The 21,427-nt window shown below is 51.2% G+C and overlaps 1 protein-coding gene across 3 annotated transcripts in view; it reads right to left on the reverse strand.

Moving 5' to 3' along the window:
- ITGA11 (integrin subunit alpha 11) overlaps positions 1-21,427 on the reverse strand; it is a 51,900-nt gene that overhangs the window by 19,364 nt on the left and 11,109 nt on the right. For all 3 annotated transcript variants that reach the window (XM_075764251.1, XM_075764249.1, XM_075764250.1), the window contains exons 3-13: positions 11,924-12,033; positions 8,924-9,015; positions 8,530-8,644; positions 6,906-7,033; positions 6,052-6,200; positions 5,234-5,378; positions 4,628-4,793; positions 3,478-3,548; positions 2,504-2,648; positions 605-753; positions 168-308 (exon numbers count right to left, since the gene is read on the reverse strand). In XM_075764251.1, coding sequence (XP_075620366.1) covers positions 168-308; positions 605-753; positions 2,504-2,648; positions 3,478-3,548; positions 4,628-4,793; positions 5,234-5,378; positions 6,052-6,200; positions 6,906-7,033; positions 8,530-8,644; positions 8,924-9,015; positions 11,924-12,033 — 1,411 coding nt within the window. The remainder of the gene's footprint in view (positions 1-167; positions 309-604; positions 754-2,503; positions 2,649-3,477; positions 3,549-4,627; positions 4,794-5,233; positions 5,379-6,051; positions 6,201-6,905; positions 7,034-8,529; positions 8,645-8,923; positions 9,016-11,923; positions 12,034-21,427) is intronic.

The raw sequence follows: 21,427 nt of genomic DNA on the forward strand, positions 1-21,427 counted from the left end.
TTGGGCCGGGCTGCCGTGCCCTGCGACGTTTGATGGAAGCTGGCGGGCGCAGCCCGGAGCCACTGCGGGGAGGCGACACGAGGAGATGCGGTGCAGTTCTTGTGATAGCACCCGAATGCCCCTTCCCCTGCGGCGTCCCCAGCTCGCCCCGCGGTGCTGCCACGTACCTCCCGCAGGGTGTAGACATAGACCTTCCCCCTCTCCCTGCCCTCGCTGAAGTACATGGGGGCTCCCACCAGCAAAACGTCGGTGACGCCATCACCGTTGACATCGAGGGAGTTGATCTCGCTGCCGTAATAGGAGCCGATCTGGAGGAGACAGAGGAGGCGATGGAAGCAACGCTCCCCGTGTGCAGGGGCACTGTCACCCTCCCCGGAGGGGACCGCAGGGACATTTCAAGCCCTGTCCCTGATACAGCTTCGTGGTTTGGAGCTGCGGGTCCAGCAACAGCCAGGACATCCCCAACTGTCCGTGGATGCGTTACACTGCCAAGCCATTTAAACAGAACAATTTGCAAAATGAAAGGGGAGGAGGTATGGAGGAGCGTGAGTGCCAGGTGGAAAAATCCACACAGCATCCTTGGCAGCGTGTCCCCTGGCATTACCTGCTCTCCCTTCAGTGCCTGATGGATGGTGAGGTTCCGGTTGTTGTGCATGCTGAAAATGATGACTTTCCCAGTGTGGTTGAACCTGGGTGCTCCCGCGACGTAAATCCGCTCATGCTTGGTGGATATGACGGAGGAGACGGTGTAACCTGGAAGGGGTGAGCACGGCTGAGCAGCTCCCTGCCTGCTCCCAGCCGCTGCCCAGTGATCTGCTTCCCATTAGCCCGCAGCTGCCGACACAACTCTGGCTGCCGCCCAGATCAGGAAGCTGGAAACCCAGATTTCTTCAAAGATAAGTCATTTCAATAAACCCCCGTGCCCTGACCTTGGGCTTTGAGCCGCCTGCTCGGGTCCTACCTACACCCTGAGCAGTGCAGCTGCACCAGGAGTTTTGGCACTGCCTAATGCAGCCGGCGAACCCCATGCAAAATCCTTCTTTTGTGGAAGGCGAGTCCAATTCCCAGCCTGATAAGTGTTTTACTTCATGGCTGACATCAAGTTAAACAAACGCTAGCAAGGTGTGTGCACGCTGGGAGGCTGCAGCACCCGCTGCTCCGCTCCTTCGAGACCCCGGTAACGCCGCATCCGAAACCAAGCGTGACAGACTTTGCTGATGCTTGACGTTAACATTCACAGTCCAATAAAAGCCATGAAACCATCAAGACCGTTGATCATAAGCTCTCAAGGAAATAACCCTGCGTAAGAGAATGACCCTGAGCAATCCCTCTTTCTTACCCAGAAGGGTTATTTTCTGCACCGGGATCACCAACACCGCAGGTCGCACACTGGGCTGTGGCACTTGCCCGCGGTTGTGGATGGGCTTATGTAGGAATATAACACTGGGGCTGCAAAATCCCATTTTCACACCCAGCTCCAGGTTCCTGTACGTTCACAGTCGGTTTTAAATGCTACTTAAATTATTAGAAACTGAAAGCATGGCCAACGCTGAAGCTGGATCAGATCACTTAGGGTCACATTTTGAGTATCTCCAGGGATTGTTGGGGTTTATGGACCCATTTCCCTGACCATTGGCCCTGCCTGGGGTCTCTGTCTCCCTAAATATTCCCCTCTTGGGTGGGTATTCCTAAGCCAAGCACCAGCCTTGAAACCCCAAGGTCCTGGTGCTGGGTGAGCCGGGCTGCTCCGCAGCAGGATGCACCGGATTTCCTTCATATTTCGGATTTTCTTACTCGAGGCAATGGGAAAGACAGAGCCCAGCTGAGCTCCCCGTACTGTCATGGGTACCCCCTGTACAGCTGCAGCTGTCCCTGCTCCAAGCGTTCACAGCTGAGCCCTGGGGCCACCCTGCTGTCACCCCAAGAGACGACCCACGTGTCCGAGGGCTGTCCATGTCCCCAGAGGAGGGGAGAGCCCCACACACCGGCAGATGACCCCACAGCATCCCCTCCCCCAGCTCCCTGCCACGGGGCAGCTCAGCCTGGCACGCACATCTCCGGAGACAGGCTTCATTTTGCAAACTAGGCTGATATTTTTACTCCGGGGCTTCAACGGCCACACATGGAATGGATTAACCCAGCAGGTATTTCCTCCCTAGGCATGAAATTTCATCAGTGCTTTTAAACCGTTCCAGTAAGTGCTGTAGATGACCCAGGCTGGCCAGTGGCTGAGCTACTTCTGCATTTAAATCACTTTTGTGCTGCACATCATGGTCAACACCGGACTCTCCCCGGGTGAGGATGCTCACGTACTCTGCATCCTCGAGCAAGGGGCCACACAGCTCTCGTGCCGACGGGAGCTTGCAAACAGCCGGGAATGGGACCGCCTACACTGGGAGCGCTGGCTGCTATTAGTCATTTGAGAAATATGTTGTGCTTCCTATTATTAAGCATAAAATCATGAATTCAGCCCTGGCAGCAGAGCCTCATTCGGCTTTCTTACCTAAATACGCTCCGTGATTTTTCAGCTCCTCCGGGAACTCCTGGAGATAAGATTCCCGCAAGGGAATGACCTTCCCGCTGCTGGTTTCCTTCAGGACGGCTCCGTTCCAGTCGTAGGCACCAACCGCCCCCAGCAAGATCCCGTCCTGCGGGAGAGCAGGAGTGGTTTGAGGGTATTTCTTGCCAACTGGAGACAATTCTCCGCCACGCTGCCCATGTGGGCAAAGCCGATTCATGCTGAGATGGACGAGGGGACCCAATGGGCTGGTTTTGTGTGAGAACACATGTGGGGGTCCCTCAAAGCCCAAATCCTAGAATATATGCTTATTGGAGGCTGCAAAGTGCAAAAGAAGAAAACAGCACATGGTCCCTCCCAGAAATCACACAATTTATAGAAAAGGGCAGAAATCTCACAAATGGAAAACAAAAAAACAGTCAGTACTAGTAGTAATAAAAAATAATCAAGCCATCCATTCTCCAAAGCACACCTGGAATGATGGAGATTTTTAAACATGCTGGAATGACATTTCCACCCCATCCATATCTTTTTACCGTGCTTTTCCTCCCCAGGAAAAGCCCGAGCAGAAATCCCTGCTGGCTTTTCGCTCGGACCTGCCAGCCCGCAGAGCTGGTGGGTGGAGGGGGACTGCCCATCCTCTGCATCCCACCACCGACAAGCGCCTTCCCCCATGGCACATCCCAGCACGTCCTTTCCAAGAGGTCGTGGTGGCATCGCGAGGAGCTGCTGCAGGCTGGTCCTAAGGAAGGCACCGGTCTGCCAGCAGCTCCCCATGAGATAAACCAGCAGCAAAAGCATTTTCTTCCTTATGCTCGAGTGAGAAATTTAGCTTTATGATTAATAACTTGTCCAAAATACCCGTCTCCCCACCTGCAGCTGCAGTTGATGATAGAAAGCACACAGCATCTGCTTGCACAGACAAGAGAAAAAAAAAAACCCCACATTTACTCTCTTACTTCCACAACGTGCGATGAAAAGCCAGTTTGGGACATTTCCAGGCCAAAGGAGATTTCGTTCTTGTTGGTTCCTTAAAAAAACAAACAAAAATAAAGGGTGTGGGGGGGCAGAATTTGTATTTAATGGAGAGCTTTGCTTTCCTGGAGGGGCTGAGCTGTGCTTCGGTGGGTTGGGGTGGGATGAGCACCCTGGAGCACAGGGGACCTCAGTTGCCATAAATGAGCCTGTTTCTCCCTGAATCACCACAATTACACAAACTTGTGCTGCTAATAGAGACTGGGAGCTCTGCCACGATGGGGTTGTCTCATTTCCTAGTTGCAAAGTTACACAAAAATGTGGATTTAGAGGATTTCGCTTCATAATTGCATCTAGGTGAAGCTTCTCACCCAGGGAAGCTTTCTTCCACTGAGAAGCATTGGGCTGGCTGCACCAAGGGAACTGGCAAACTGGTGGGGAGTTTGTGAGTTGATTTGACCAAAATTCCCCCAAACCCTGAGATGTTTTATTTTCAGTGAAAGCCCTCCATCTTCTGTTTCAATTGTTCATCCCAGGTTGCGCTTTTCCTATGACATTTAGATAAATTTAGTTCTGGAGACCAACAAACTTGTCACAAGGCAGACAGAAGTGCTGTCATTTAGAACAAAAATATTTCCTGATATTTAATTTCAGCCAATAAACCATAAAACCCCACATTATTCCCATAATCCCGCAATGTCTGCCACCCCAGGGAGTCCCCGGCAGTCGGTGTGTGGGTTTTGCCTGTTTATAGCCCGGCTGGGTTTAAATGGAGTTTGATGGGCGAGAAAGATGCTGACACCCAGCTAACCCCCACGCAAATTTCAGAGGTTTCCTGTAAATGACAGAGCCATCACAGCTCTGCAAATAACGGCTGCAAAAATGAGGGGTCACTTTTCGAGGAGAGGGCATCTGTACTCCTGACGCTTGAGGGATGCAAGCCACTCAAAATAAAGACATTTCTTTATATATGAAGGTATTCAAAGTATGGTTTTAGGTTCTGTATCAAACAGATATTAGGGAAACCCCCAGTGTGACCTGTTCAAATTCAGCAAACCGAGGACCGACAGCACATCTGAAGCAACCCGCTGCAGCCTGGCCGGCCGGGATGTGTCAGGGAGGAGCATCACTCACCTTCCAAGCTAAAAATCCTTTCCCCCAGCGCGTCCACAATGTCTTTGAGTGCTGCTTCATCTGTGACATTAAAGAAATGCTTGTCATCCGGGTCGCTCGCTATAAATTTTATCTCGTTTAAAAAGGCTTCGGGATTGATTCCTCTTCTGTTATAATAACCCAATACCTAGGTTTGAAATAGAAATGCAAGACTCAGTGGTTTGCATGCCACGGATAGAGCTGTCCCAAAGCACGTGAGGGGTGTCTGTATGGAAGGAGCCTGCCAGCCTTGGCATCTGACACCCCATTGCAGGAGCAAACTGGGGAGCGAGGATTTGCTCCAGGCAGCCCAGGCTGGGCACCCCTCGTGCGGTTCGGGTGCCTGGTGCGATGCAGGGTCCTGCCAGTTTCCCCCCCACAGTCCCTGCTCCAGCAGCCGAATCCAGAGCCGAGCGTCCCACCGCCTCCTGCAAAAGCAGGGACAGCAACAAGGACCCCTGCAAACGCGTCGGGCGTGCTGGAGGTGGGCTGCACTGCCAGCCCCATTGCATTGGGGTGCACGGGGCACCGCCGAGCTCTGCACGGCTTTTGCAGCCGTTTGTTGCCGAGAGGGTCCCCCCCACTTACCGCCACCGCGTATCTGGTGACGTTGTCCTTCTCGCTGTCCTCAATCACTTTCTCCAGGTCTGGGCTGTCGTGCGACTCTCCATCTGTGATTACAATCATTACTCTCTTTGCCCCTTTCCGGCCACCTTTCTGAAACGCTTCCGAGCTGCAATTGAAGAGATGCCCTGGGCTGCTCAGCCTCGCCAGGCGGGTCGCAGCTCCCACCGCCGCACGCTCGCCGGAACCGCCGCGGCTGCCGAGACGTGCGCCCGAATGCGCGCGTCGTAAAACACCGAGCGGTGTTTGGTGGGCTGCTAGCCCTTGGGGAGGTGCAATCGGGTGCTGGACTCTTGGGAAACATTTTAGGACTTTAGAAGGGGATTTTTCCACTGATGGAGCTGGCTTCTTGCAGGAGAGGAGCCTTTAATTCAGCAAAATGCCCTAAATCTGTAGCAGGAATACTGGGCAGGCTGCAGCAAAGAAGTGCAGGAGCAGGCACTGGCCCAGGGTAATGGAGGAGATGGAGCTCCCTGGGACCCAGATAGCATTTGGGGGCTGAGGGCTCAGCTCTGGGTGCTTTCAGAAAGAGGATACATTTTCAGAGTCTGCCTCTGCGCCCTCCGTCTGGTCCAGCTGCAACCGAGGGTGGAGCAGTTTTGCAAAGCATCGTTTGTAAAGCACCAATTACGGAGCGAGCCTTTTTGCAATGGCATTTTTAGCCTGGCCGTACCACCTGCTTTCTAAGCAGTGAGGAAAAGTGAAGGGGGAGAGAGGGAAGAAAAACAAAAGGTGATTTTAAACTTGTTATCAGGAGGAACAGGAAGGTGAATGACTTTTACCGAGCAAACTCTATCCCATAGGCAGTCCTGGTTTCTGTACCTCCTCTTTGCTCTATGTGACTGGCAGCCGCTACCACATCTTTTACAGACCTGTAGTCATTTAAATGAAACTCATGGACGACATCTTCTCCGTACTGAACGACTCCGACCTAGGGATTAAAGGAATATCACAAAGGATGGACCTAGGGATTAAAGGAATATCACAAAGGACACCAACAAGACGTAGCAAGGGCTGGTGAAACAATGAGTATACTTTGTGAGCCACACAAAATAACAGCCACCATTAAAAATCAATCACTCTATCACAATTTGCTCCAGTTTTCCCTCTACGGGACTGTTGATAATGCTTAATTTTCTTTCTATTCTCTGCCAGCTGTCACTCATGCGCAGCCGCCCCTGCCCTGCTGTAAAGGGTTGGGGTGATGCAGATGTGCCGTGCCCCAGTGCAGACCCACAGCATCACTAGATAGGACCAAATGGGCATTATTTGTGCACATTGTTGAGGATATCCCTGCCCAAATCCCTGCCCAAATCAATCCACGATTACTAATAGGGAGAGGATGCAGCTCTTCACAGCTGCAACAAGCTACCTCTGCACAGGGCAATACTTCTGTATTTCCATATGATTTCATCCTCCCCATGCCCGGTCAGGGTGTGGGATGCTGAGCTCTCCATAGCTCATTTAGGGCCATTAATGTGAGTTTTATTTCCATGGGCTCGGCTTTAAAATCCATACATTGCAAGTTTATTTTGAAAAAGCATGTCACCAAATTATAGCATATTGGCAGTCGAAAACAGCCCTGTGAGCGTGGCCAGGGGACATGGGGGGATGCACAAGTTGTGTGGGGGCTTACTTGTATCTGGCCAGGGCCAATATAAAATTTTTTCAAGATGTTTATCAGGAAGTGCTGAACTTCAACCCAAGGATATATGCTGTTTGATCCATCCAGAACTATGATTATGTCCATGTACGTCTGGCATCCTGTGAAAAATACACAGTGTGTTATTGAAAGACCTTGGCAACGCTTGCAAAGGGGAGATTTATGGCTTCATTCCTCGCAGTCAGGTACTCGCTCTTATGATTTGTTTGAAAAAAAATCTTATTTCAATCATTCATAAAGACCTTTGGGCTTCAATAAGGTAGAGAGAAGCCACAAGCATCCTCTCTGCCGAGAAAAGACCAGATAACTTTCTAAGAATAACACTCAGCAGTATCTTTTCTGATTCAGATTTGGACCGTTATCCGGTCTAATATAATTGCATACTTCAAAGAGTGGCCTGCTGTAGGCAGGATCCGGCCCCTGTCCCTCCTGCGGAGCAATGCTTTACCCCTGAGTCACTGCTCAGCTCTGCCTGTACTCGCTATATAACGCAAGTCGGGCATTTCCTCTCCTTCCTGTTAAATCCTCAGCGACGAGGGAGCCAAAAACCCCAGCGAGGACCCCAGGGCTCAGCCCAGCAGTATGAGCTGCGAAGGATTTAGCCAGTTGACTGGATTTCAGTGAGGAAAATTGCTCAGCATCATCTCTCTATATTGCCTATATTTTAAAAAGTTGCAGAAAACCAGAATTTGAAGGTTCCCTTTTCACCTGCTGTAGGCATTTATGGGTTAGTGCATCCATGGCCGGGAGTCACACGTGGGTCACTCCATCACTGTGATCCTCAGCTGCCTCCCACCATCTCGATCCCCCGCTCATCCCGGGACCCAGGGAGAAGAGCCAGCCTCCCACATCCCACTCGCTAAATGATAACGCTCTGCTCGTTAACCACCTTCTCTCTAAAAGTACAATTACGCTTTGCGGTGAGGGCTAAAAGCATCTTCTGGCCATAAAGAGGGAAGCAACACTGTGAATTTGGTGGTGGGCTCTGCCTTTACTGCCTCTGCCCACCAAAATTCCCATTTTCCCATGCTCTGCTCTACGCTGTGAGAATTAATTGACACCAAACGGGTGATGGAGTTCGGGTATCACATCCCATGCCCGGCTGGGGCAAGGAGCTTCTGGGAGCTCTGATGGTGCAGGACAGGCTTCTGCAATTTCTTACCACCTACAGGAAAGCCAGGAAGCTTACTTAATACCTCAAAATAAAATCACGTATCCAAATTTACAAATTTGGGCCAAAATATTTAGCTTTCCGTCAATGAGCTCTTTGTTTTGTGTGGCCAAGGTCTGAATTCTTTCCCTATTTTGCCTTCCTAGCTGTGCTGATAAAAAATTCTGGATACTTTTATTTCTGGTTTTGGACGAATAAGGTATTTTTTGTCTTCCCCGGGTGTCAGTCAAAAGAAAAATGTTTACCAGATGTCTGTGTACGTAACCCCCTTTGAATCACTTCCCTGCAACCATTTCCTCTGCTCTCTTGCCTTCGCTTAAACACTGACATCGCTTTGTTTTCTCAATGGGACTGGAGCGATTAGAGAACAGAATTCCCTGACTTCAAAGGCAGGGTTAGAGCCGCAGGACAGATTGTTTCTCGTACTCTGCAGAGCCGGAGCCACCGTCTTGGAGAACCTGAAGTTGGAGTTGACCCGGGAGCACATGCCCGTGGTGTAGTAGGAGCTCCCGCACTCGTGGGACCAGAGAGGGCTGCAGGCCTGGGGGGAAAAAAAATCAAGTATGAAGGATGGGTTTAAAACTGCCACTTTTTAGTTGCTGCTTTGCAAAGCTGTCCTCTCCTTTGGCATCTTTTTCCCCACGGAAGGTGAGGTTTCTGAGCCCTGTGGTGCACACAGCATATATATAAATACCCAGAGAGGCATGTTTGCATGCCTTTACACGCTGATTTACATGCATCTGGTTTTGCATGCTTTTACACACTGATGTACACGCACCCTGCAGTGACCTCCCCGCGCAGGGAGGACCCCGTTCCTCACCAGAAAGCTGTTGTCCTTGGGGTTGGTAGCCAGGCTGAGGCCGAGGCGCATGTTGTCCTTCCGCTCGGAGACATTGGAGAGCGTTACCCGTCCTTCGGAAAGAGGATGCAATTAGGGAGAACCGCTGGGCAGGGATGCCAGCCGCCCAGCCCATGTCCCCGTGTTGCTCCCCAGCATCTCTGGAGCAAGAGGAAACCCAGCCGAACGCTGGAGGAGAGCCATCTCGGTGTGCTTACACTGCAGACCTGGTGCTTTTGCTTCTTTTTTGGAAGCAGTTGTCAAGGTAAGGATTGGGTTTTTTTCTCAGATGCCACAACCAACACAGAGAAACGTCTTCTAGGGAATCAGACTGTGAGTCAGAGCCAGCATCTCTTACGCAGCCAGTCTTGAGGAAGAAACCCCTCTGAGCAGCTCTAGCTGCTTGTTGTTGGGCCGGTTTATCTCTGAGTATTGCTTTCGTTTCCCACGTCTCAGCCCAGGACCCAGGAACAGCCCCCAGGGCAGCCCTGTCTTTCGGTTAATGCTAATATCGTTTAGCTGTGACACAAACGCTGCCCAACCCAGCCATTCCTCCACTGCAGGGGCCAAGGCAGCTCCCCGTGACCCAAGGCTCCCCCTTTGCTGTTTTGCCTGAGAAACAAACTGAGAAGGAGGAAATTGGGCAATTAATGGTAAAACTGGGGGTGTGGTTTCGTTGCCTTTGGCCTTTGGAAGTTTCTTACTGAGGTTTAAACCGAGGGGAGGCTCAGAAACCGAGATCCAGAACCCAGAGCTTGAGGGAGCTCAGCCCGACGCTGAGCAGTCTCCAGCAACCCCTCGCTTCATCCCTGCGGAGCAGCCGGCTACAGCCCTGGCTCTCACCTAAGCTCGCTCCGACCCACTCTCTGTACGCACGCTGCAGCAAATCCAGAGAAAAAGGGGCTTCAGCCCACGTTATAGATCCTCCAGGATCCCGACTGCAGATGCTGACACCCCACTGCCCTGCTCTGGTACCCGGGTATGCTGCACCTTGAAACCGCGGCTCTGTGCTGGGGAGCAGGATGCTGCCCGCCAGCTCGTGCACCCACTGCCTGCTTGGCGTGGGAAGAGCAGGGGCAGAGCCCGGGTCCCATGTCAGATCGTGCTTCTCCACGCTATGGTCATCTCTGCTGCACGCTTGCTGTCAGCTTGGCATCCCACCAGGGCAGCTCAGCATCTGGTTTTACTCAAATGGCCTCAGTGGATTGTGCTAATTAGACAAGTTAATTGGGAAAAACAAACAAAATAGGATGTGCTCATGGAACTGACCTTTTCATTCAAGACTCATTTCCAATGGAAAAAAGATTGCTTTTTAGCAAGATTCAAATTTACACACATAGGAGATTTATTTTGTTGAAGAATCTTGATGTTCTCATAGAAATAGAAAAAAAAAAGGAAAAAATGAAAACAATGTTTAAAAACCCAAAAGATTTGGAGCCATCATAGAATCCCAGACTGGTTTGGTTGGAAGGGACCTCCCAGCCCATCCAGTTCCAACCCCCTGCCATGGGCAGGGACACCCTCCACTGGCCCAGGTTGCCCAAAGCCCCATCCAACCTGGCCTTGAACACTGCCAGGGAGCCAGGGGCAGCCACAGCTTCTCTGGGCACCCTGTGCCAGGGCCTCAGCACCCTCACGGGGAAGGATTTCTGACACAGATCTTGTCTCCATCTCCCCTCCTGCAGCTTCAGGCCATCCCCCTTGTCCTGTCACTCCCTGCCCTTGTCACCAGCCCCTCTCCAGCTTTCCTGGAGCCCCTTTGGGTACCAGAAGGGGCTCTAAGGTCTCCCCGGAGCCTTCTCTTCTCCAGGCTGAACAAGCCCAACTCTCTCAGCCTGTCTCCATAGCAGAGGTGCTCCAGCAGAATCCTGCCCTCGACCTGCTGGTCACGCTGCTGGTGATGCAGCCCAGGACACGGGTGGCTTTCTGGGCTGCAAGTGCCCACTGCTGGCTCATGCTGAGCTTCTCATCCCTCAACATCCCCAAATCCTTCTCCTCAGGGCTGCTCTCCATCCATTCTCCACCCAGCCTGTAGTTGTGCTTGGATTGCAATCAATCAAATATTGCAGATGATCCAAAGTTCCTCCTTGCTTATCAGCTCTGGTAGAAACTCAGGATAGTTCAGATTCATAATGATGAAAAATAAAGTGAGAACAGCTGCTCCAGCTGCTCCAGTGTTAAAAAATCCCAGACCTTGCCCCCAAACCCCAGCGATACTTCTCAGGACCATGAGAAAGTCCCTGTTCTCATGTTCCCCACTGAGACAGGGACATGCCCATCCAGTGTCCCACTTTTTGGGCAGCAAAGGGGACTTGTCCTCCCTGTGCCTTGCATGTCCCAATACCACGATACTGTTGGCATGGTTGGTGCTGGACCAGCCCAAGAAACCCTGAGAAAGAGCTCGCTATCTCCATCCAGGGAGATGGGATTGGGATGTCTGCAGGACCGGAGCACCCCCAGGGTTTCTCCTCCTGTGACAACAGTGATGGGACCTGGGGGTGGTGGGGCTGGGTGATAATTCCCCAAATACCAAAGCCATGGGGGCAGGCTGGATGCTGGGAGCAAAACTTGCCTGGTTCCCAGGGAACCTGCTGTGGTGGCCACATCATCCGAGCATCCCCCGGAGGGGGAATACAGACACCGCCATGTGCAGTCATGTATTTGCTAGTGGGACCGTTATCCACTGATAAGTTTATCCTGATCATTTAATATTGCTTTAAGCTATATTAAATAAATAACTTTTCAACTTTATTCTGATTTGCTTGATTTAACCCTAACAATGCTTAAAGCTCAGCACCAGGAGTAAATTGAACACCTGAAATAATTCCTTATCTAAAAATCCTCCTAAAACACGCAATCCTCACGCTTTTGGGGACAATCTGGGTAATGTGACAGGGTGCATCTTTACAGATGAAAACAGTGATAAAAAGCACCATGTTAAAAACACCCGGCTCCCCTCGCTGCCCCGCGGGTGTGCAATACCTAGGTTGAGTTTGGTGCAGTTGCTGTGGGTGTCGCTGGTCACCGGGCACTTGTAGACATCTCCCGTCTTCTGCTGGCCGTTGGTTTCGTAGGGAGCTCCCACCACCAGCCTGCAGGAAAGAGGGATCCGTCAGTGCCCAGAGGCTGGATGGGAGGTGTGGGAACAAACCCACAGGCAATGCCAGAGGGGAACCCCCCCGGGAAAAAGGATTCCCCAGCCCAAGTCCCTGACTCGTGGTTCAGGAGGTGTCAGGAGAAGGTCCCTTGCTGGGGGGGATGCCGTTGTTCCCCTGATCTGACTCGGTACAAACAGCAAAAGCACTATTTCGACTTCCCCTCCCCACAACAGCAGGCAGCAATAAGCCAGGACAATGACTCAGTGCTGCTCGGAAGTAATGCCCATCAGACGCAACGGGGGTGAACAAATGTCTGGCAGCGACTGAGGTCTGCAAAACCATCTGGGAGTGCAGGGAGGAGCGGGGGACCCCCGTCACCACCATGCCAGCACCAGCATCAAAATCCTCAGCATCCGTCTGAGGTCCTGTGGTGGGCACGGCTGTCTCCGGGGAGGGGGAAATGGAGGTGTCCCTTCCCACCGCTGCTTCAGGTAGGAACCTTTTTGTGCCAGGATTGTCTTCAGGACACGGATGTGTAGGAAGGAGTTCTGCCTGGTGATCCCCAAAGGAATAGCAAGGAGCTGGTCTAGCAGTAACAGCAACTCACACTGGGATCTGTGGGGAATTTTCCCCACTAAAAAGGTGAAAAATTTTGCTCCGACGTGGGGTTGGTCCCTTACGAGCAGCCCGGGGCGGTACATTCGGATCCCCAGCTCAGCGGCGGGTAAGGATGCTAGGCATCTATCTGTTCTTGGAATTCAGAGGAGCTGATAAAAACACCCACCAAGGGTGCAGGCCACAAGTTGGGATGTATCTGGGACATTGCAAGCATTTTTCTCACTTTTTCTTGCGGACTTGACCAGACTAGTACAAAACAGCAAACCAAAGGAGGAGGAGAACAGGACCTGAGGAATGTGGCCATTCCTTCCAGGCTAGTTCAAAAATACCCCGAACCACGAGTTATTGGCGTCTTCTGCTCCCAATGTGTTAGCCCCAAAATAAATCTGCTCCTTTGCTTTTTTTGCTTTCAAAATCCTACCGGTGGATGGAACCGTCTGGGTCTGGATGGTCAGATAAACAGGACTTCTTCTGTTCTGTGCCACCCTACCCAGCAGCTGGCAAAGCAACCGTCCCCGGCACAGATGTTGCCTGTTAGACCAGAAATGGTCGTTTTTTAAAAAAATGCTGCTTCTACAAAGACACTAAACACGCATCTTTTATTCTTTTTTATTCTTTTATTCCACCACTATAAAATGGAATTGCTCACCAACTTAAAAGCTCCAAAATCTGAGCAGTGTTTAAGGATTCTCATGGAAATACTTCCTGTCTTACAGCTTCATTGCTAACGAGGAGATTAATTAGGGGAAAATAATAACCATCTGGAACTGCCCTCAATAGGTTCCAGAAGCTCAGGGAAATCTGGCACTTTCTCCCTGACCTGTACAAGGCGTTTGCTCCTGTCCCTCTGCCGCAGTATCGATGCCTGTTTGGTCGTGGTCAGAGAGGGGAGGAAGGTGGAAGAAGGGGGAAAAGAGAAAAAGACCTCAGAGGAGAAAAGAAATAAAGGTTGAGACACCTCAGAAGACGATGTTCTCATTTTTAAGTTCTTTATTGCAATAGAAGAATTTAACACCGACAGGATTTAACATGAACGTCTCAGAGCAGCTCCACCTTGATGCCCCCCCCGCCTTGATTACCTCCCACAGCAGGAAAATCCCAGCTGAGACTTTCCCATTGATTAATATTCCCATATAAATATTATCACGCTACCCATTAATAAATATTCCCCAACAGCAGCGGTTATTAGGTTGAGGCATCTCTTCCAAACACGAGACGATGACGAGGGCACACCACCCACTCCCCCCATTCCCCAGCCCTACGTCAGGGCTGGAAGCTCCAAGCAAGCCCAAATATTTGCAGACGCTGCCATGAATGCAAAGAGGTCGTGAAGCTCATGAAAACAGAATTTTTGTCTCCCAAAGACAATGGCATTGTTTTCCCTTTTCGGTTAAATTTAAATGATTAATTAGCTGAAGCTGTCAAATTCTTATGGAAACTTGGCAGCTGGGGGGAAAAGGCTTTTCCAGCTGTTTGAAAGGTGCTGGTTGGAGGGATGCTGCAAGCGTTCCCCAGCGTCGGCTGTCAGAGACGCTGCTCTACTCACCACCTCGCAGGTTGCTTACAAACCTCTTCCTTTACTTTGTGGTTTGTAAACCTGCGCTTTAAATGTTTTTTTCCAAAAAAAAAAAAAAAAAAAGTCCCATCCCAAATCCCCCAAATCCAATTGGAGCATCCTGCCGCAGCAGGGACCCATCCCTTGCTCCATCCTGGCTTTCCCCCTCCCCACGCACCCTTGGGTCACCCCAAATCTTCCTGGAGGGTTGCAATCCCCCCCCCCCCCCCCCACCCCGGCCACAGCCTGATGTGAAACCAGTAAAGCCCTCTGCAAAGAGCGAAGCGGCAGACCCTTGCGTCATGGCTTGGCTAATAAATGAAGCTTTAAAAGAAAATAAGAACCAAACAAGCCTGCCCTCGCCTTCCTTTTCATGCGCTCCTTATGGGGAAAACAAAAGCAAAAAAAGAAAAAAAAAAAAAAAAGGATTAAATGGGAAAAGCGCAGACTGCTCAGAGCAACATGTCTGAGGAGATATTTTCAACCTTCATCCTGGGGGGAAAAAAAAAAAAAAAAGGAGAACCAGGCTGTTGGGGGAAATACCCGAGGAGCCTCTGCTCTGCCTGACGGTGAGGGGAGTAGAAACCCAATTTCTGTTTTGCAAGCAAATCACTCGTGCTCGCTCCCGCTTCCCGGTGCTCTGCCTGGGCTGGGGATGGGACAGCTGTGTCTGTGGCTGCCGGGCCAGTCTCACAGCAAATATTAAAATGATGTGTCAAGCTCAATTTGCATTTTTTTGCACCATTTTAAATTATTTCATTACACGTGCACATGAGCTGCGTGCGCAGCACAACAGGGCAACATAAAACCTGAACAGTGTCTAAACCACTTAGAGTCACAGCTGCTCGGTACTTATTGAATTATTGGGGTTTTTTTCTTTCCCTTAGTCAAAACATCATCTGGTGAAATTCCCTGTCTCACAGACATTAATTATGCCAGTTATCTCGCTACTGAACCCAATAAATTACGTTTGGCTGGAGCGCACCTCCTGAAAAAAACACCCATCCTTGATTTGAAGGCATCAGGCGATGGAGGAGCCAGCATTTCCCTGGGAAATTTGTGGCAGAGTTCAGCGCTTAAAAGCTCGTGGCCGTTCGGGTGTCCCCGCAGGCTGCTGCGCTGAGCCGGAGGGATGTGCCTGTCCCCAGCATCCCCTCCCGGAGGAGCGTGCCACCACCCTCAAACCACCTCCGACAGTCCTGGGTCTGGTTCTACCTAATTTATTTCATCCCTGTTAATCTTTATTTATTATTCCCTATTGCATGATTTTTAAATTTCTGCTTATTGCCCCTAAAGTGCTGCTGGCCTTTACCTGCACTTTTTCTGTATTTACCAACATCTTTGGACACAGCTGAGCCCCTCGCCCCATACACATGATGTTCCCACACCCCAGAGACCCCTCAGCCTTTTTGCATCCAGCAAATTCCTGACTTTTTAAGGGAATAACCCCCCTCACCTGGCACAGCAGGCTCCCTGGGTGCATCGCGGAGAGGTTGCAAAGCTCTTTTTGAGCCTCAAGATATTTTGATTAAATGGAAAGAAATCAGGAAAGGAAGGTATGTGTAGCTGGTGATCTGGGAATGCAAGGATTAGGGAGGAACGGAGAAGCAACTATGCTTTTCACAGGATTTTTCAATCAATGGGACACTTAATCTCCTGCAAGGCAAATTCACTTGCACTTAATTTATTCAAGATGGAACTGGATGAAGAAGTGATTAAGGAGGTTCAGGAAAGGGAGAGTTCAGCTGTGGAAAACTTTAAATGGGATCGGGGCTCCTTGGAGGGAGTGTGACAGAGGAATGGACTTTGAAATGTTTTTCTCCACGTTGGCAACGGTGGAAAAAAATACCTAGCGGGAGTCCAAGGAGAGGCAGAAATGGCAGAGGAGTCAAAGAGATGGCGGCACAGGAGGATGCGGGACCCGAAAATGAGTCCTTGGCCCGACAGCAGCTTTCTGCGTGGCCCCTAGCAAATCATTTTGTCAATCTGTGGGGATTTTTTTTTCATCTTTAAATACAAGATAGCTCTGCTGAAGAGCACGGGCAATGCAGGACAGCTCTGCTGACGGTGAGGATCCCGTCGCCTGGCATGGGCAGCGATGGGCAGGCTGCCGCTCCGGCCAGTTCTGCTCACCACGAGCAGAGAAAACTCGTGTGTCGGTGACCGAGGGCCACCGCGAAAACACGCCTGGGACAAACATCTGCAGCGGAGCAACCTCCCACGTGGTCTCATAGAGGGAGTTTGAGTTGGTGGCTATTGCGTTATTAAGCCCAGATCCATCCCTTAGCACTGCCCAAAGCCTGGGGAGGTGCAGCTGGGGTATCAGGAGATGATGCATGGATATTTTTGTCTCTCTATGGAGCAGTCCCATGGGCCAGGCAGCTGGCGAGGGAGCTTGGGGTGTCTGGGAGAGGAGCGCAGGCTGGCTGCGAGAAGAGCCGTTGGGTCAGCAGCATTCCCAGCGGAGGCATTACAGCCTCTCGCTCGCTCCCAAGCCTCCCTGTGCTCCCCATATTGCCCTAATTAATAACCAGCCTACTAACGACAGAGCAGTTGCAGTGTTGCATCCCCGCATTTGGTGAGTTTCGGGGGATTTCTCTCCCGAGATGTAGCGCATCCTTGCTTTGAGGTTTGGGTCCCACCGATCCTGCAGGGTCCAGTGCAGGGAGCGGAGGTGACCGGGACCAGACCCAGACCCACTCCCTGTCCCCTCCTGCTCCCCACCGGGAGCGTCTGCAGGCACCGACATGCACAAGCACCCTTGCTTCTTGTATTTTTTAAAGGCTGATCAATGTTTTCTCTGCTTTATAACAAACCCTCTCATTGCAAAACGAAACATAAACACGACTGTAATTTAACCAGCTGTTCCGCGCGTCGGGTCGAGCCGGGAATGGATGCTCCTAATTACACAGCCCGTTCCCACAGCGCGTCTGCAAACCCCTCCCGTGTCCGGGCAGCACCCGGCAGGCCATCTCCCCCCACGCCGAGCGGCCACGTCACAGGAACAGCCCCGCGGGGACCCAGCGCCGGGACACGGAGGCATGCAGGGTCCGAGCCCCGCGCGCTGCTGCAGCAATTACGCAGCCATCGCAGTAAGCAAAATTACCGGCGTTCTCCTTAAAATAGCAGATGACGGGCGTGTTGCAAAACATGTCTGAGGAACTCACAGAATATTGTGGTCAGCGGTAATGATACTTTCTTATTTTTCCTGGTGTAATTTTTTCCCTTTTACTTAGGGATATTGTAATAAAGAGGTGTTTACAGGCGAGGCCCGTCAGTGATTCTTGGCTTGGCTGCGGGTTTCCACTGCGGCGTTTGGAGTCACTGGTCGGTGCTGTCTGTAGGCTGCACGTGTCCATCCTGCGATCTCTGGCTCTCTTCTGGAGGTTTCCAAAGCAAACCCTGATCCGTGACTCCGGTTCTCATTAGGTGCCTCTTGCTTTCCCCAGTCACCCATTATCACCAGCTAACGGTGCTCGGGGGGTTCCCCCACCCATGCATTTCTGCGTTGGAGGCACCATTGGGTCACCGGCTCCAATATCACAGCTCCATCCATCTGCCCTTCAGCGCTCTGACACCAGGGCACCGAGCCCCCAGCCCTAAATAATGAAGATGTGATTGCAAAGGCCTTTTTAGGGGTGAATAATACGGGACGGGAAGGAGCAAGACCCCCTTCCTCCATAGTGATCTTCATAAATGAGGCTATAGATATTTTTCAGCATGTGTAACGTGATGGCATGGGCAGGAGTTGGTGTCCATCCACCTCCGGCCTCCCCCGGTCTCACCGCCGGAGGGGTGCCGGGGTCTTAGGGCTGCAGCTGAATGCTAATGCAATGAAGATGCTTTAAAAACACCGAGGGGACAAATTTCCTCTTTACATCAAGAGCCTGGCTGCCAAAGCTCGTGTTTGATGGGCTGCTTCTGTTTCTTCTTAAAAATCCTGGTGCACCTCAGAGAGGGAAGCCCTGTGTGTCACAGCAAGCCAAGGTATGTTAGGGAACGCTGCTCTTCCTGCAGCGGTTTGGAAAGCCCTGGGTAAACCCACAGGGTTGGGGAAGGGGAAATTTTCAGGCTGTTGAGGTGAGGAAGGCGAGATGGAGATGCTGGGGTACCTGGGAGCCCAGAAGCTGCGGGACAGCTGCGCTCTGCCCACCAGATTTGTCGGGTGGCCCAAATGCCTGTTTCTGCGTGTGCCTCCCATCGGGTCCCTTGCAGAAAAAAAATACCAAGTGCAGTTTTGCTATTTTGCTGGACAGGGTGGCAGACCTTTTCCTTCCTCTTTCAGCCTGCCACCAGCCAAGAAGAGTGTCAAGTGAGTGCTGCTGACGCAGACTGGGTTTGTCTGCAAGGGGATGTCTGCCTTTGAGCCCCTCTCTTCACCAAGTCCTACAGTGAGTAACACGAGACCACATCTATTTTTCCGATTAGACCAAATAGTTTCTAAAAAAAAAAAGAAAATAACAAAAAAAAAAATAATGAAAGGGTCTAACTGGCTGATGCAAACCGACCCCAGAGTCTGTGACAACTGCGCTGCTTTATGCCAAGGAAGACTTGCCCCAGGGATGTCAGATGTCCCGTGTCCTTCAAGGTGCCCTGCGAAGGTGTTGGGCAGGGGCAGACAAAGCCACGAAGAGCCCAGCGATGCTAAGAACAGAGCCTATGCGATTTTCTGGAAAAAAGATCCCATGTGTGCTAAAAAGGGGACAATCTTTGAATATAGGAGATGGGGTGGGCTGCTACAGCATCCCGCACCCTGCGGCCAGCCCGTGCCTGCAGCCCCGGCGTGGTGGGAGGGAGAGGTGGGAGCAGACATTATCCCCGCGCCGGAGGAATGCTTTGCAGTTATGTACCCTTTCACCAAAATAATCCGAGCGCTCGGGTACCAGCCAAACCACAGGAGAATTACAGCCAAGAAAGCCTCTCGCAGTAGTAGGGAAATAGCAAACCCTTTAACTGTTTTTCCAGATCAGCACAATTATAACTTTAAATCCACCGAGCAGATTTTTCTCTCTTCTCCCTCCTCCTTTTCCCTTTGGCCGCACTCAGACTGGAAACGTCATGTCTGTGCCTGGAGCAGCTGTGGGGATGGGGGCTCGGGGCTGCCCCCCCCTCCAGGCACCCTCCGAAGGGGGGGTTAGTTCTAGGGTGCTTGCAAGGACGAGCGCTTGCCGAGGGCGGTGGGGAGCTATGCACAGGTGGGGTTCAAGGGGGCCGAACCCTGCACCGAGGCTTCACAGCACCCCTTTGCTACAAAGCAGGGTCGGAACAGCACGGACACGAGCTCAGGAGCGAGAGGGCAGCTCAAGAGCTCTCTCGAGCATCCAGCACCCCAAATGGCAGACCCGCAGCCCCTGAAGCCCGTGTGGGACCCACTCCCCAGCCATGCCACCTTGCCAGCAGCATCAGCAAAGCCCTGGCCTCAGCCAGCTTGGGAATGCTATATTTATTATTTTTACGGCTTCTGAAGGCTAATGGATGTTTATTCCCAGGGTTTTGCTTCCACAGCCAGTTCTTCTCAAGCTTCATTTTTTGCATAGCTGGAAACTTTCAATCCACAGACACAAGCCGGCGCGGGGCAGCAGTCCCAGTGCTCACTGCATGGAGCATCACGCTGCTGCCATCTGCCCCGTGGGGGCACAGCCTGCCCCCCCCGGACCCCTTTCCCTCTCCTGCTTCTGCACTGGGGTGTCTGGTGGCAATGGAATGCTGAGGACAGTGGTTGGCATGTCCTCCCATGCACGTGTGGGAGGAGGGAACGGGTCCTTCGGTCTTTCCTTGGGGGTGACACAACTCCTGCTCATGGGATGATGGGCAACAATCAGGAAAAGCAATTGGGAGAGGGGAGATGAAGGATGGAGGGACTTTTTTACCCTTTTTTTTTGTTTTTTTTATACCTGATTTTGAACCTCTAAGAGTATTTTATCCCCAAACTCAAGGCAATTCCAGTTTGCGTTTGCCACAAACATCCATGTGCAGCATGAGGAGAGCGCACATGGGGATGGAAGCTTCCATACTTGAAGGACGTACGTCCCGTGTGCATTTGGGGAAACTCTTTCCATTTTTGAACACGCATATTTTACTCAAATAATACCATCCACAGCAACAAACCTGTCCAGACTTATGCAATTCACACCTTAAATACCCTCAAAATGGCATGAACCAAAGTATGACTTGGTGCAGAGGAACAGCTCCAAGCCAAGTCACCCCTTCGGGTCAACACCACAATTATCTCTGCCCTTACAGTAACTCCCTCTCCTACCAAAACTCCTATCAGGCCACCTTACCCCAAGCACAGCAGCACAGGGAGCTCTCATTTTCCCCAGGTTTCACCCAAGATATCCAGCCCTGGGGACTGGCGATGCTCAGTCCCCATGACGCTGAGCACTGCCTGCACCAGGAACGCTCCAGGGCCTGTCAGCCGCTGCCTGACTGTACGAAGCTGCATTGCACGTTAGGATGAGTTTCGGTAGCCTGTTGTCATTTTTTTCCATTCACATACTTGGAGAAGGCCCTTGGGTTGCACCTCTAGCTTAATAAAAAAGGGAGAGAACGTGTTGAGAAGGAGGTCTGAAAGCCGCTCGCTGCTTGGGAAGATGGTGAGCAGAGAAAAGCCACCCCACAAACCGATGAGCTTTTTGAGCAGTATACATCCAAGCGTTTTTTTTCCCCTGGAGTTTAATAATCTGAATTCTTTCCTCCCAGATTTTCCACTATCAGGGTTGCAGTTACAGCCCCTATGTGCAAACGATCTGGCTCCCTCCCTGAAAGGTTAGAAAAAGGGAAACAGTCACAACTAAAAATATACCTAGAGAATATTATATATAAGTTTGTATACACTCAAATATGCCTCTACACAGACATATATATATAAATATATATATAAAAGCCGCTTGGAAACCCTTCTAAAACCATCCACACTAGCCAAAAGCAGCATTAAAAAGCTCAGACTGAAGGATAGGTGCCAAAGTCCTCAGATTCCACATTTGGTATTTGGCAGCCAGGTCTCTGCACGTTGTTATAACCATCGTTCCTGTACGAACTACGCTTCTGAGATAAACATTTAGTTTCTCTGAATCCATTTCAGTGGATTTTGTTGAACTCCTCTGGGATGGTATTGAAGGATGCTCATCTGGCTTCTGCCTTACCAGCAGCTGGGGTTTCATCTAAGCATCTCCATTTCTTCTGCCTCCTGCCAGCTCCTGGGGCTGGCTGGGG

This window comes from Balearica regulorum, chromosome 12 (genome assembly GCF_011004875.1).
Source record: "Balearica regulorum gibbericeps isolate bBalReg1 chromosome 12, bBalReg1.pri, whole genome shotgun sequence".
In the NCBI taxonomy this organism is placed as follows: domain Eukaryota; kingdom Metazoa; phylum Chordata; class Aves; order Gruiformes; family Gruidae; genus Balearica; species Balearica regulorum.